Below are 15,382 nucleotides of genomic sequence, written 5' to 3'. Positions count from 1 at the left end.
GCTCTACTTTCTTCAGAGCCTCTTTCCAAATTTTTCATTCTTTGCATCAATTCCTCCATCATGTCACTAAGCCTCTAGAAATTGGCGTGATATTCCTCCCTTGCCTCTTTAATAGCACAAGCATTTTTCATCACTAATGTCTCAACTACACTCATGTGACTCTTCATATCTCATCGTATTTTTTATCTGGCAGGTCACACCAACTGTTACGGTTCTTGGTGTCAAGAAACCTAGATACTATCTCAGAATAAATAATCACAGATATATAAATTCTCATAGTGAGGAAACAGTTTTATTAAATGGAAACACACTAAAAGCAATCAGCAGCAATGAAGGGAAAACATTATCTTACACAGGACAAATCCTATTTCTGTAATAAAACACTCAACAACCACCAAAACATGCACTCGTCTCCTTAAAAGTCATAAACGAAACAACTAACAAAGGAAATTGTCAAGTACTAAAGAAAAATTACCCCTAACTGTTCTGAAACTCCTTCTAACTCCCTCAACCACCACTTACTAATTGTTATGTTTATTTTCTCTTACGTAAACCTTTCAAGACCTATCATGGCCACTGATAAACAAATTTTTTTATCCCCGACAATGGTGCCAAAGACTTGTTAAGATATCAGAAAGTGTACCGAATCGTATCAAGTAATAATAAATGGTAAGACCAAGCATCGTTTCTCAAGAGACTCACAGCACTAAACATTCATGTATATTACTTAATTAATTAAGACATAAGAACAATTTTTGGGATTTTTGAATGCAATTTGATCAATTGAGGCTAAAACACAAGAGTGAGTTAATGATATTGAAATTATGAGATGGTTATGTTGTTGGGGTTTAGATTTCACCTAGTTTACTCTCATGTATATAGGAATTCATCTTCTCCATTCAATTGTTAACGTCACTTTCTAAATTACTTAAAACTCGCTCCCTCGGCGAAGAAAGCTTATCCTTAATTACTAGACCACAATCCCTTGCATCGCTAATAATTAATTTTGCATTACGATTAGAAGCTTAAGATGACCAAAACTCATACCCCCATCCCTGAGCAATACTTCTTTTGGGAGAAATGCTCCAGATCGTGATTCGTAAGATATCTCCCGATACACAGAAAAATCATAAAATATAACAATTTAGCAACGGAGAAAATCCCTAACAATTAATGAAAAAACATATATAATTCAAAACAAATTTAAAATACATGAGAGTTTAGAGGCTACATTGATGGAGCCAAATTCCAGAGGAAACCAGTGGCCTGAAGCTCCCAGATCAGAAGTGTGGTAGATGTGTTGGTGTGCAGCGGAATTGATGGAGTAAATGGTGATGGAGATGTTTGAATGAAGCAAGGTAAAATGAGTGAAGCCTCTCAGCTCAGAAAGCCTTCATATAATGGAAGGAAGCTTGAGAGAAAATGAAGAATTAGCAAGCAATTTTGACTCAAGAGCAGAATGCAAGACTGGAATATATTTCTCAGCATTTGGGCATAGCTCTAAAGTACCCATACAAGGAAGAAACCCTCCTATTTATAAGTGAAGATGGGTCTCTTTTCTGAAATGAAATCCCGCCTAATTTCAAATGGGAAGCCTAACAGCAACGCCAAATCCTTCCAGCAAATCCCATGCCTTGCTCCAGGTCAGCTCCTCACGTGTTTGAAGCATCTTCTCATCCAACGCTGGGCTATTTTGGGGTTTTGGCTGGGCGCATATGACTTTGGCAGCAAGCTTCTCCAACCAAGCCTTCCTTTCACGTGCCAAATGCCATGCTGGCAGCTGCTCCCTCCAATTTATTTAATCCTACAAAACAAAGTAAACATGCTTAATTAAGAGAAGAAGGTTTAAGATAATTCACCTTCCATAGAAGCAAAATATTAAGTGATCCTTCTTCCTCTTGAACTCTCTTAGCCATGGCTCTAGTAAGAGGTCCAATGTATGTCTTAGATGGTCTTCCATCAGACCCTCCCTCTTGAGAAGGATCTGTCCTCAGATCTGTTGCATCCTGTTGATCATCTCTTGTGAAAGGAATTAAATCACAGATGTTAAAAGTATGACTGACACCATAACTTTCAGGAAGATCTAAGATGTATGCATTATCATTTATCCTTTTGACCACCTTGAATGGACCATCTCCTCTTGGACTAAGTTTGGACTTCCTTTGAGAGGGAAATCTTTCCTTTCTCAAATGAAGCCAAACTAGGTCTCCTTTTTCAAAAACTATTTTCTTTCTCCCTTTGTTGTTGTATTCTGTATATTTTTGAGTTTGTTTTTCAATTTGGGTTTTGACCTTCTCATGTAACTTCTTGATGAACTCCGCTTTAGAAACACCTTCTTTATGAAGAAAAATAGATGGTTCTGGAAGAGGTAGTAAATCAAGAGGTGTGACAGGATTAAAACCATAAACAACCTCAAAAGGAGAAAGATTAGTAGTCTTGTGGACTACCCTGTTATAAGCAAATTCAATATGAGGTAGATGTTCATCCCAAGATTTATTGTTACCTCTTAATATTACCCTTAATAATGTAGATAGAGATCTATTAACTACTTCAGTTTGCCCATCAGTTTGTGGGTGACATGTAGTAGAAAATAGAAGTTTAGTTCCAAGCTTTTCCCATAAAGTTTTCCAAAAGTGGCTTAGGAACTTCACATCTCTATCAGACACTATAGATTTGGGTAAACCATGCAATCTCACTATTTCCTTAAAGAAGAGTCGAGATATATAGCTAGCATCATCTACTTTGTGGCAGGGTATAAAATGAGCCATTTTACTAAAACGATCTACTACCACAAAGATAGAATCATAACCCCTTTGAGTTCTTGGTAATCCTAGGACAAAGTCCATGCTTATGTCCTCCCAAGGGGTATTAGCTATGGGAAGAGGTGTATAGAGTCCATGAGGCATAATCTTTGACTTAGCTTGTAAACAAGCTATGCATTTAGAATAATGCCTTTGAACATCTATTCTCATGTGTGGCCAATAAAATTTACTTTTCAAAATGTTTAGAGTTTTATCAACTCCATGATGGCCCATAAGTCCTCCTCCATGACTCTCTTTGATAAGAAGTTTTCTAATGGATCCTTGGGGTATACAAAGTTTTCCTTTATTAAAAAGATACCCCTCAGAAAGATAGAATCCATCAAAAGGCTTCTTAAGACATGATGAATAAGTGGATGCAAATGTTTCATCATTTTCATACAACTCTTTTATGTCATCAAATCCTAATATTTGGGATCCTAGGGTTACTAATAATGCATGTCTTCTAGATAAAGCATCCGCAACAACATTAGTACTCCCCTTTTTGTGTTTGACGACATAGGGAAATTGCTCCAGATATTCCACCCACTTGGCATGTCTTTTGTTTAGCTTTGCTTGCCCTTTTATGTACTTGAGAGGTTCATGGTCAGTGTGGATGATGAATTCTCTAGTAACCAAGTAATGTTCCCAAGTTTTTAAAGCTCTAATGAGGGCATACAACTCTTTGTCATAGGTAGGATAGTTCAAGGTAGGTCCCCTAAGTTTTTCACTAAAGTAAGCTACGGGATGTCCTCCTTGTATTAAAACAGCTCCTATACCTATCCCAGATGCATCACATTCTAATTCAAAGGCTTTGGAAAAATCAGGTAAAACGAGAATGGGTGCATGAGTTAACTTATGTTTCAAAGTCTCAAAAGACAACTCTTGCTTATCACCCCAAAGAAAAGGAACATCTTTCTTGACTAACTCATTTAAAGGAGCAGTTATGGTGGAAAAGTCTTTCACAAATCTCCTATAAAAACTAGCTAGCCCATGAAAGCTTCTTACTTCTCCTATATTTTTAGGGGTTGGCCATTCTTGTATAGCCTTGATCTTCTCTGGATCAACATGCACACCTTCTTTTCTAACTTTGAAACCAAGGAAAGTCACACTTTCTTGACAAAAAGTACATTTGTCAAAGTTGGCAAAGAGGTGGTGTGCTCTAAGAAGAAGCAAGACTTCCTTGATATGTCTAAGATGCTCTTGAAGACTTTGACTATAGATTAAGATGTCATCAAAGTAGACCACTACAAATCTGCCTATGCATTCCCTAAGCACATGATTCATTAATCTCATGAATGTACTTGGAGCATTGGTCAAGCCAAAGGGCATGACTAACCATTCATATAAACCAAACTTGGTCTTGAAAGCAGTTTTCCATTCATCTCCTTCATGAATTCTTATTTGATGGTATCCACTTTTAAGATCAATTTTGGTGAAGAGATTTGCTCCATGTAATTCATCCAACATGTCATCTAGCCTAGGAATGGGGTGCCTATACTTGACAGTTATGTTGTTGATGGCCCTACAATCTGTACACCTTCTCCAAGACCCATCCTTTTTAGGGACCAACAACACAGGCACAGCACAGGGACTTAAACTCTTTTGGATCCACCCTTTGTTCAACAAGTCATTAACTTGTTTCTCTATTTCTTTTGTTTCCATAGGGTTGGTTCTATAGGCTGGCCTATTGGGTAGGCTTGCCCCAGGCACCAAATCTATTTGATGTTCTATTCCCCTCAAAGGTGGTAATCCACTTGGTACCTCTTTGGGAAATATATCATCAAATTCCTTTAAAAGTTTTTGCAACCCTTTTGGTAGAGAACCAAGTTCATGAGTGATTGAAACAAATGCCTCTTTGCAATAAAGAAGGAAATGAGGTTGTCCAAGAAAAAGATTTTTGGAAATATTCAAGGTTTGAGGTTGGACAACTTCATGGGCTGAGGCATGGGTTACCAAATTCTTTCTTTCTTTCTTATTTTCTTTTTTCTTTTCTCCATCCAACTTCTTCTTAAGAATTATTTGGTCCTCTCTTACTTGTGAAGGTGTAAGAGGACACAAAATAATTTTCTTTCCCTTGTGTTGAATGGTGATTTTGTTGGTGACTCCATCATGTAAAGCTTGTTTATCATATTGCCAAGGTCTTCCAAGTAATATGTGCCCAGCTTCCATTGGTACTATATCACAAACAATTTGATCTTCATATTTGCCAATGGAAATGGGTACACTTACTTGTTCTTTAACTACTATTCCATCATCCTCTTTGATCCATTGAAGTTTGTAAGGTTTAGGATGAGGAGTAGTGGTTAAGCCAAGCTTCTCTACCATTCTAGAACTACAACAGTTGCAACAAGAGCCACTATCCACTATCATTGAACATGTCTTTTCTAAAACTTTGCATCTTGTGTGGAATAGGTTCTCTCTTTGTGACTGTTCTAGTTCTACATGTTTGCTCTCAAGGAGTCTTCTCACCATGAGTAAATCTCCATCACAAGGTAGAGTTTCTTCTTCTTCAGAAGTGGATGTTTCAGACTCACTACATGAAGAACCCTCACTTTCACTTTCATGTTCAAGAATGTAAGTTGACCTTCTATTTCGACACTCAGATGAATAGTGCCCTCTTTCCCCACATTTAAAGCATTTGGTTTCCTTACTTTTATTATCTTTTGGAGGTTCTTTGGCTCTTTCTTTCCCTTTCTCCCTCTCTCTAGATTCTTCATATCTTGGCTTAATTAGACTACCCTCCCTCTTATATTCTTTCTTGTAACTATGAGGGTAATCTTTCTTAGTAGAGCTTTTTCTTTTGAGTTGTTGCTCTACCCTTACACAAAGTTGGACTAACTCATTGAGATCATTGTAGGGTATAAGTTCAACCCTATCTCTTATGTCATAGTTGAGTCCACTTTGGAACCTAGCAATTGTGATTCTTGGTTCCTCTCTTATCCCAGCCCTCAACATGAGTAATTCCATTTTTTGTCTATATTCCTCAACACTCATGTTCCTTTGTTGGAGTTTATGGAGTTTATCCATTATCTCCCTATCATAGTAGGCTGGTACATGCCTCCTCCTCAAGGCAGCTCTCATTTCATTCCAATACCTAATGGGAGGTAAATGTCTTAGCCTATGGTCCTTGACTAAGGCTGTCCACCAAATTAAGGCATAACCTTGAAAGCTTAGAGAAGCCATGGTGACTCTCCGTTCATCATCTATTTGGTGGCACTCAAACAATTGCTCAACTTTCATTTCCCACTCTAAGTATTCTTCTACATCATCTTTTCCATGAAAGGAAGGAAGATCAATTTTAGGCTCTCTTGGGTAATGCTCTCTAACTCTATGTTGTCTTCTAGGAGGCATTTGGTAGTGGTCATCATTGTGATGACTACTATTTTGCTCAATTTCACTTGGAGAAGATGATGATTCTTCTCTTCTCCTATGGGAAGACCTCTCTTTCTTTTTATCTTGATTAATCAAAAGTTGACTAATCATATCTTTGAGCTCACTAATCTCTTTATCCCTTTGTTCAAATCTTTGCTCAAATTCTTCCCTTAAAGACATTTCACTATTGGGTTTCAAACTTCCTTGCACACTTGATTGACTCATTCTTGTCAAAGGAAAATTTTCAAAAGGTTTTCAAAATGTTTGACAAGTAATGAATGAAAAAAAAATTTCACAAACTTTCTTTGTTTTTGGTGAAAAATTTCTAAGAGATTCTAGAAGTAAAAGATGTTTCTAAGTAGCTCCCAGGAAGAAGAGGTGAGTCACAAATGGACAAGCTTAGAAACCAAGTTCTTCCTTAGCCAGAGTTTCCTTAGAATGTTCTTTTACTTTAGTTTCTAAGTAGAAATTCTTCAAATTCTTTTTAAATGTTATGAACCTACAAACCAAAGAAAGGTTTACTATATGCTATGCTATCCTAAATACCACGGAGACCTAAAAACAAAAGGATTACTCAAGACATTTAAGGAAAGCAATAAAGATGCAAGAATGTAAATGCTAGACGGCCCTAAGTGAGAGTGCAAGTGACACTTGGAGCCCCTTGACACACTTTCACACTAAGAAAACGAAATTGGACTATTACAATGTTCAATTGTGAGCTTGGAATTGCTTCAAAAGCATTTTCCCAAGTCACTTGGCACAAAAACAGAAATATAATTAAAAAAAAAACTACAAGGTTCCGTGATACTCAAACAAGCTCAATTAAATGTGTAAAAACAGTGTGGACTTCAATCTTCAGCTGCTGCCAAGTATATCTCAAAAACAGTATGCAAGTTGTTCAAATTCTGGTGGCAAATTATGCTGCTGTAATGTATTCTGCAGCTGCTGGACAGCAGAGTTGCATCTACTCAAGAGCTCCTAATTGCTTTTCATTTCAGCTTTCCCCTCACTTCCTAGTATGCTACCATTATAAGTAAACGTTTCTGCAACTGGATGCTTCACAACAGCTATCACAGTACCTTAAATCCACTCAAACAAACCAAGCCAGATTTACCATTCTGCACCAGTTTTCCACACCAATTTCCAGCAATAATTGACAATTTTGGAAGCCAAAAATGTGGTAAACAAATGAACTAGGTATGGAAAAAACAGCAAGTACACAAAAGGAACCTACCAAAGGTGCTAGAACAGATTAAGAAAGCAATTAAAAACCCAAACACAGTTCAGAAATGATTCCAAATGCAAACTGTTTGATAATTTTCAAAACTGTTTGATAAAATGCCCCAATGACTTTCAGATTTTTGAATTTTGATTTTTTTCAGGGCCTGTAATCTGGATTGCACAGTTCAACAGCTTTTTATCACTTGATATTACTTCTTTGAGTCATCTATTTCATTTTTAATCATAGAACCAGCTTTTTCACAATCCAGTAATGAATTTTGCATCAAAATTACCAAATAGCAGCTGGAAAACAGAACTGCACCAGAAAAATTAAACTGAATTTGGTGGTTTGAGATCCAAAACTATATGGAAATGTTTCAATCTTTGTTTGGACAGTTTCAACAATTTTTAATGATGATTTTGAACATGTTCAGACCTTAAAACAACTTAGGAACTGCCTATAATTCGAAATCATTGTTTCACTTCCATTTTCACTCAAAAATTGATGGTTTCAAATGCAAATTTGCATATAAGTCATGTTTTGACCAAATGAACAGTACTAGCAACTTTTAACCATCAATTGAAACTTGCTCAAGCTATAAAACAGCAAGGAAACAGCAGATTTTCGAAATTCCCCACTGCTGTACCACTTATGCAGTAAAATGGCACCAAAATAACCAACCAAATTCAATTTTATGGAATCAAAGTTTGAATCAGCAAGGAAAAGACTCTAGGAAATGTGAATACACGGATCTAAGCTGGAATTAAAGATGCTTAGCATGACCAAACTCAGATTAAACTATGCAATGAAAATTGGCACGGTGATAAACCAAATTTAAATCTGAAATAGCAAATGACTAATGTCTATGCACAACCAAGCTATGCAAATTGCATTTCATTGCTTGTTATGGTTGGCTACACTCTTAGCATCATTCAACAACACTAAACAATGTTGTATCAAGCTTTAGAATCAACCAAAACCAGCTGAAAACAAATTTGATGATTTAGAACAGCAAACAAAATTCTGCATCAGATTTAAACAGAATTTTAAAACCAGTTAGCCTATATTACCAAGGCTAGATCAACTCATCACTGCCTCTAATGGTAACAAACAGCTTGTATAGCACTGGTAAGCACAGACCTCAACAGAAACAATTTCAAAATAGTGACAACGATAAAACAGCAACAGTAGTTTGCACAAGACTTTAGACAAAACAGAATTTAAAGTTCAAAGCTGGAATTGACTCAAACAAGAAATGATTCACCGTTTAAAATGAAAAATGGACATAAAACACTATAAGAACACAGAATTAAAAGAACAAAAACTGAAACAGAATTAAAACTGAAACAGAAACAGAGATGGAATTCAGCAGAATTAAATTGCAGAATGAGAAGAAATGCTTAGCTCCTTGGTGCGTGGAGAACCTAAGCTCTGGATACCACTTGATGGAGCCAAATTCCAGAGGAAACCAGTGGCCTGAAGCTCCCAGATCAGAAGTGTGGTAGATGTGTTGGTGTGCAGCGGAATTGATGGAGTAAATGGTGATGGAGATGTTTGAATGAAGCAATGTAAAATGAGTGAAGCCTCTCAGCTCAGAAAGCCTTCATATAATGGAAGGAAGCTTGAGAGAAAATGAAGAATTAGCAAGCAATTTTGACTCAAGAGCAGAATGCAAGACTGGAATATATTTCTCAGCATTTGGGCATAGCTCTAAAGTACCCATACAAGGAAGAAACCCTCCTATTTATAAGTGAAGATGGGTCTCTTTTCTGAAATGAAATCCCGCCTAATTTCAAATGGGAATCCTAACAACAACGCCAAATCCTTCCAGCAAATCCCATGCCTTGCTCCAGGTCAGCTCCTCACGTGTTTGAAGCATCTTCTCATCCAACGCTGGGCTATTTTGGGGTTTTCGCTGGGCGCATATGACTTTGGCAGCAAGCTTCTCCAACCAGGCCTTCCTTTCACGTGCCAAATGCCATGCTGGCAGCTGCTCCCTCCAATTTATTTAATCCTACAAAACAAAGTAAACATGCTTAATTAAGAGAAGAAGGTTTAAGATAATTCACCTTCCATAGAAGCAAAATATTAAGTGATCCTTCTTCCTCTTGAACTCTCTTAGCCATGGCTCTAGTAAGAGGTCCAATGTATGTCTTAGATGGTCTTCCATCATACATCTTCCCCAACAACAAAAGAGTTTAGTTCTCCATCATCGTGAAGAAACTAGATGAACAATGGAATGAAAGAATGGAAGAGATAGAAAAACCCTAGAAACTGAAAAGGAAAGCTCTCGCATCCCCAAATATGCCTCCAAATGAGCAAAACGTGTGTTTATGTGCTCAAGACATCAAGAGATACAATCCCTAGGACGTCCAAGTCCTTAAATAGATCAAAAAAATAATAGACAACGGGTCCAAGCCCACGTCGCTGGCGCTCAGCACCCTAAGTGGGGCGCCTAGGCATGATACGGCACATGAAAACTGGCTCTCGGCGCCCTGGAAGGATCAATCAGGCGAATTTGCGCAAAGAGTGACGCTCAACGCCCCTGGAAGGGCGCCTGGGCGGTGATGCGGTGCAGAGTGACATTCAGCAAGTGTTATGGACCGATCGGTTTCATCGTTCGGCCACACACTTTGTTAACCGTTCGACCTCCCTTTATTAACCGTTTGGCCTATCTTCTACCACATCGTTAGGCCTCACACTTTGCTAACCATTCGGCCAATGTTACACTTTTCGGTCAGTGTATGTTGTCTCACGTTGTTCGACCTAGATTCCACCACCTTACCTTTCGGTCTTTCTTACGTCGTTCGATCTGTCTTCTTGAATCGATCGGTCTATCTTCTTGAACCGTTCGGTCTTAATTCTCCTTTTTCAAATCATTCCAATCTCCTACGAAATCAAGAGAATTTAGTGATAAAATCATTAAGTATATCCTCTACTCATTTATTCACAAAATTAAACTAAAACATGAGTTCAAGCAAGCTTCTAAGTGAAAAAGGGTTTATTTAGTATCAAAATTATATCACATATAACGGTATATTTAACCGTTATCACAACCCCAATCTTGAAACTTTGCTTGTTCTCAAGCAAAATGTAACTTGGCTTAAACAAAATAATCATACTACAATGGTCTAGCACACCAAAAAGCATTTTCCTCTAGGATAAGTAAATCACACATGTTTGCTCATCATAGAAAGATTAGTCAAGATATAATGATGCTTTAGCCAATCAAGCTTCAACTGTGGTGCTCACATAATCAAGACATACACAACAGATGAAAACCTCATGAATAATCAATAACCAAGCAAGAATGTCATCATAAAGTGCATGGACCAATTCCTCACCAAAGACAGTGTTTCACTCAAGCACTCAAAAGTGTTTCACTCAAACTCAAAGGTGTATAGTGAGGTGACACTCTTATACTCTACCATCACAATGTCACATGAATCAACTTTGCCTTTCATTTAACCACATATCAAACGCACTCACAAGAAAGTTATCATCATAAGGACTTTTCAAGGCTTGTAACATGGCCGGGCTAAGAAGAAAATAGGTTTTTCTAAACAACAAAATCCTTGAGTTAAGACAGTGCACAATTCATTTATTCACATTAACAATAATCTCTCTTTCTTCTTTTATGTGAGAAACCAATTTTTGAACTTATTCCCAACTTTACTTGCATTGAGTGTAACCTTTTCTTTTCTTTTCTTTTCTTTTGCTTTTTGTTTTTACTTAATGCTCTTTAATGAATTTCACAAAGTTCTTTCCGATTTCTCACAACCCCAAACTTGAACCATTCTTCATTACCATATAAACATACTCTACTCAACTCAAGGTAAGGATTTCAAAAAGGGTTTTTCAACTTTCAACTTTAGGCTCAAGGTTCAAAGGGTAAAGAGAAACATTGTTCTTTGTTGGGTTCACCTACTGGCATTGGCTCTAAGGGCAAAGAAAACATGGCCTTGATCATTTGTAACAAGCAAACAAGTGGTTCAATCATAGAAAATTAGGCAAAATCAATCATGCTTCCAAAGCAATAGCATTCAATCAATTAAAAACTCTGGAGTCCAAATTCTCACATGCTAAATCAAGTTCCACAATTTGATAACATCCTGCCCAACATATTAATCCCAATTCAAATCATGCATATGTTCTTAACAAAAGTATGAGCAACCACCATCTATGCTTAAAAGCCTCACCAATCATTAACTCAACATGCATCATAGAACAATAGAGCCAACACAAGAATATTATTCATCACAAACAATAATTTATCACATCATACCAAACCATTGCAGCACAATTCATTAAACCAAGTACATAACAACATAATTCAAATAAGCATAAAAATCCTGATCCAGCAGCATCCATCAGTAGATGGTTTCATCTGAATCTTCCAGAATCCATCAGTAGATGTGAATCCTTCTCATCAGCATCCATCAGTAGATGTTGATCTTTCTCATCTTCATCGACATCCCTTAGTAGATGTCGTCAGTAGCATCCATCAGTAGACGCTTAATCACACAGCATCCATCAATAGATGCTTAATCACATAGCGTCCATCAGTAGATGCTATCATTCATCACCCTCATCATAAAAGCATCCATCAGTAGATGTTGTCATCTGAGTCCTCATAGCATCCCTCAGTAGATGTTGTCCAGCATCCATAAGTAGATGTTGTCATTACTGCAAAGCAAAATCAAATCCAAACCACATAAATAATCAAAAGAAAAAGTCAAAAATTGGGTTGCGTCCCAATAAGTGCTTGTTTAACATCACGAGCCTGACATCATTAAGCACAATCTGGATCTTTAATGTTGGCGTTCCTCCTTCCTTCATGACACCAACAAAATCTCAGCAATTTTCTTGTCACCAACTTGACTCTCCTAGAGTAACGAGCCTCAATCTCAAAAACTCCCTTTGCTTTAATATCCTTGATAACCCATAACCTATTCTTGAATTTCACTGGTGTGCCAGGTTTGGGTTCATCACTTTTCACATTAGGGTGTTGGTGAACCAGTCTTTCTTCCTTATCTGCCTTCTTCATCTACTATTGGCAGTCTTCTCTACTTCCAGACCTAAAAAGAAAGATTCTAATTACACTTGAAGTGTGGCGCTCAGCGCCCTTAATGGGACGCCCAGGCAGTGATGCGTGACATCCTACGCTGAGGGCCCTTTAAGTGGCAACCAAGCGCGCCCTATGACCTTCTTCACCCTTCTTCTCTTTTTTTAATGATCTTGTGCTCCTACTACAGATTTTTTGATTTAATCCTGCAAACACTAAAGAACGCTGCACTAGAGCACCCACTTAGCACAAACAGATAAAAAGATAAAATTAAAGATAAAAAGATAAAAAGATAAAATTAAAAATAAAGTCTAATCGGTTAAGAATCACACAAAAGTATAGTTTAAACCACGAGTCCCCAACAATGGCTCCAAAAACTTGATAAACAAATTTTTTTATCTCTGGCAACGACGCCAAAAAATTGTTAAGATATTGGCAAGTGTACCGAATTGTATCAAGTAATAATAAATGGTAAGACCAAGTATCGTTTCCCAAGAGACTCACGGCGCTAAACAGTCATGTAATTACTTAACTAATTAAGACTTAAGAACAATTTTTAGGATTTTTGAATGCAAATGCAATAAAAATAAACATGAATGCAATTTGATCAATTGAGGCTAAAACACAAGAGTGAATGAATGATATTGAAATTATGAGATGGTTATGTTGTTGGGGTTTAGATTTCACCTAGTTTACTCTCATGTATATAGGAACTCATCTTCTTCATTCAATTGTTAACACCACTTTCTAAATTACTTAAAACCCGATCCCTCGACGAAGAAAGCCTATCCTTAATTACTATACCACAATTCCTTGCATCCCTAATAATTAATTCTGCATTACGATTAGAAGCCGAAGATGACCAAAACCCATACCCCCATCCCTGAGTAATACTACTTTTTGGGAGAAATTCTCCAGATAATGATTCGTAAGATATCTCCCGATACTCAGACAAATCATAAAATATAACAATTTAGCAAAGGAGAAAATCTCTAACAATTAATGAAAGAAGCATATAATAATTCAAAACAAATTCAAAATACATGAGAGTTTAGAGGTTACATCTTCCCCAACAACAAAAGAGTTTAGTTCTCCATCGTCGTGAAGAAACTAGATGAACAATGGAATGAAAGAATGAAAGAGATAGAAAAACCCTGGAAACTGAAAATGAAAGCTCCCGCATCCCCAAATTTGCCTCCAAATGAGCAAAGCGTGTGTTTCTATGCTCAAGCCATCAAGAGATACAATCCCTAGGACGTCTAAGTCCTTAAATAGATCAAAAAAAATAATAGAAAACGGGTCCAAGCCCACGTCGTTGGCGCTTAGGCGTGCTACGACACATGAAAACTGTCGCTCGGTGCCCTGAAAGGAGCAATCAGGCGAATTTGTGGGAAGACTGATGCTCAACGCCCCTAGAAGGGCGCACGGGCGGTGATGCGGTGCTGAGTGACATTTAGCAAGTTGTATGGACCGATCGGTTTCACCGTTCGGCCACACACTTTGTTAATCGTTCGGCCTCCCTTTGTTAACTGTTCGGCCTATCTTCAACCAGACCGTTCGGCCTTACACTTTGCTAACCGTTCGGCAAATGTTACACCGTTCGGTCATTGTATGTTGTCTCACGCTGTTCAGCCTAGATTCCACCACCTTACCGTTCGATCTTTCTTACGTCGTTTGGTCTGTCTTCTTGAACCGATCGGTCTATGTTCTTGAACCGTTCGGTCTTGATTCTCCTTTTTCAAATCATTCCAATTTCCTACAAAATCAAGAGAATTTAGTGATAAAACCATTAAGTATATCATCTACTCATTTATTCACAAAACTAAACTAAAAACATGAGTTCAAGCAAGCTTCTAAGTCAAAAAGGATTGATTTAGTATCAAAATTATATCACAGATAACAGTATATTTAACCGTTATTAACCACCACCAAATTACTTTCAATTTTCATTGAGAAATATATTGTTTCACTTCAAGTAGCAAAAGTTGTGTGAAAACATAGAAAGGACCGTTTTATACAACAAATAATGAGTTGATGGTAGTTACATTTGAAACAAATAGTGTTCCTTTTAAAGATTTTTATTAGCTCATAAAATTCTAGAAATGCTTTGGTATTACACAATGTAATATCTATATTTCTTCTTATTCCTCGATTGTTTTATATAGTCTTCAAAGAAAATAGTCGACGTCACATTCTTTTTTGTCATTGAAAAGCTTAATGTCTTTTTTAATGTATTCTTTCGTCTGAAGAGCTTGATATTGAAGGATGCATTAAATGCACTTCATGCAACAATAAATGTTCTTTTCTTCTTTACATCCTGTTAGATATTTTAGATTACTAGATATCTTATATTTATCTTTTATTTTGAGTTACTTATCTTTTGTTACTTTGTTATTATTTTTTAGTTTGTATTTTTGGTTTAGTCCATATTTCCTTAATTATAAAAAAAATACCCTATGTGTATTTTCTACACATAAGGGAGATTAATCACATACATAATTTTTCACTACATTCAATATGGTATCTAGATCATAAGGTTCATTCAAAAATTTCTCTTTGTCCCTGTCCACAACAGTTAGAGTCGCGACAACCATTTGTTGTCGTCATTGTTGTTGTCACTTCAATTTTGACTAATGACCACATTATTCTACTTGTCTTTTCTAGGCAACCCCAATGTCGTCAAGATCACCGCCATGAGAGTCCAAACACGCTCCCACACACTAGTTGAAGTTTGTAGCCACCATCTTTTCCAGTTACGCTAGCGGTGCCCAATTCTACGTGGCGGCGCATGCGTCGTCTTCTCTGGATCCAATCACCATTGTTAAACTCATCATGGCCTCCTCTCTTTGGGTATGGCCTTGTTTTCTTAATTGAAGAACCTTGGATTTTTAGGGTTTTCTCTCTCCTGTTCATTTATGACTT

General features: G+C 37.1%; 1 protein-coding gene across 1 annotated transcript; it reads right to left on the bottom strand.

Moving 5' to 3' along the window:
* Window positions 1–1,582: 1,582 nt before the first annotated feature.
* Window positions 1,583–12,442, bottom strand: LOC148193910 (uncharacterized). Its single transcript, XM_088096441.1, has 3 exons — window positions 12,196–12,442; window positions 4,653–6,256; window positions 1,583–1,780 (listed from the first exon to the last, which is right to left on the bottom strand). The coding sequence occupies exons 1-3, from the start codon at window positions 12,440–12,442 to the stop codon at window positions 1,583–1,585; spliced, it is 2,049 nt and encodes a 682-aa protein (XP_087952567.1).
* Window positions 12,443–15,382: the final 2,940 nt, after the last annotated feature.

Source organism: Vigna umbellata, chromosome 8, assembly GCF_029865625.1.
Source record: "Vigna umbellata cultivar VRB3 chromosome 8, Vumbellata_1.0, whole genome shotgun sequence".
NCBI classification, from domain to species: Eukaryota; Viridiplantae; Streptophyta; class Magnoliopsida; order Fabales; family Fabaceae; genus Vigna; species Vigna umbellata.
Note: the sequence above shows the minus strand (reverse complement) of the source record. Positions and strands in the feature narration are given on the sequence as shown.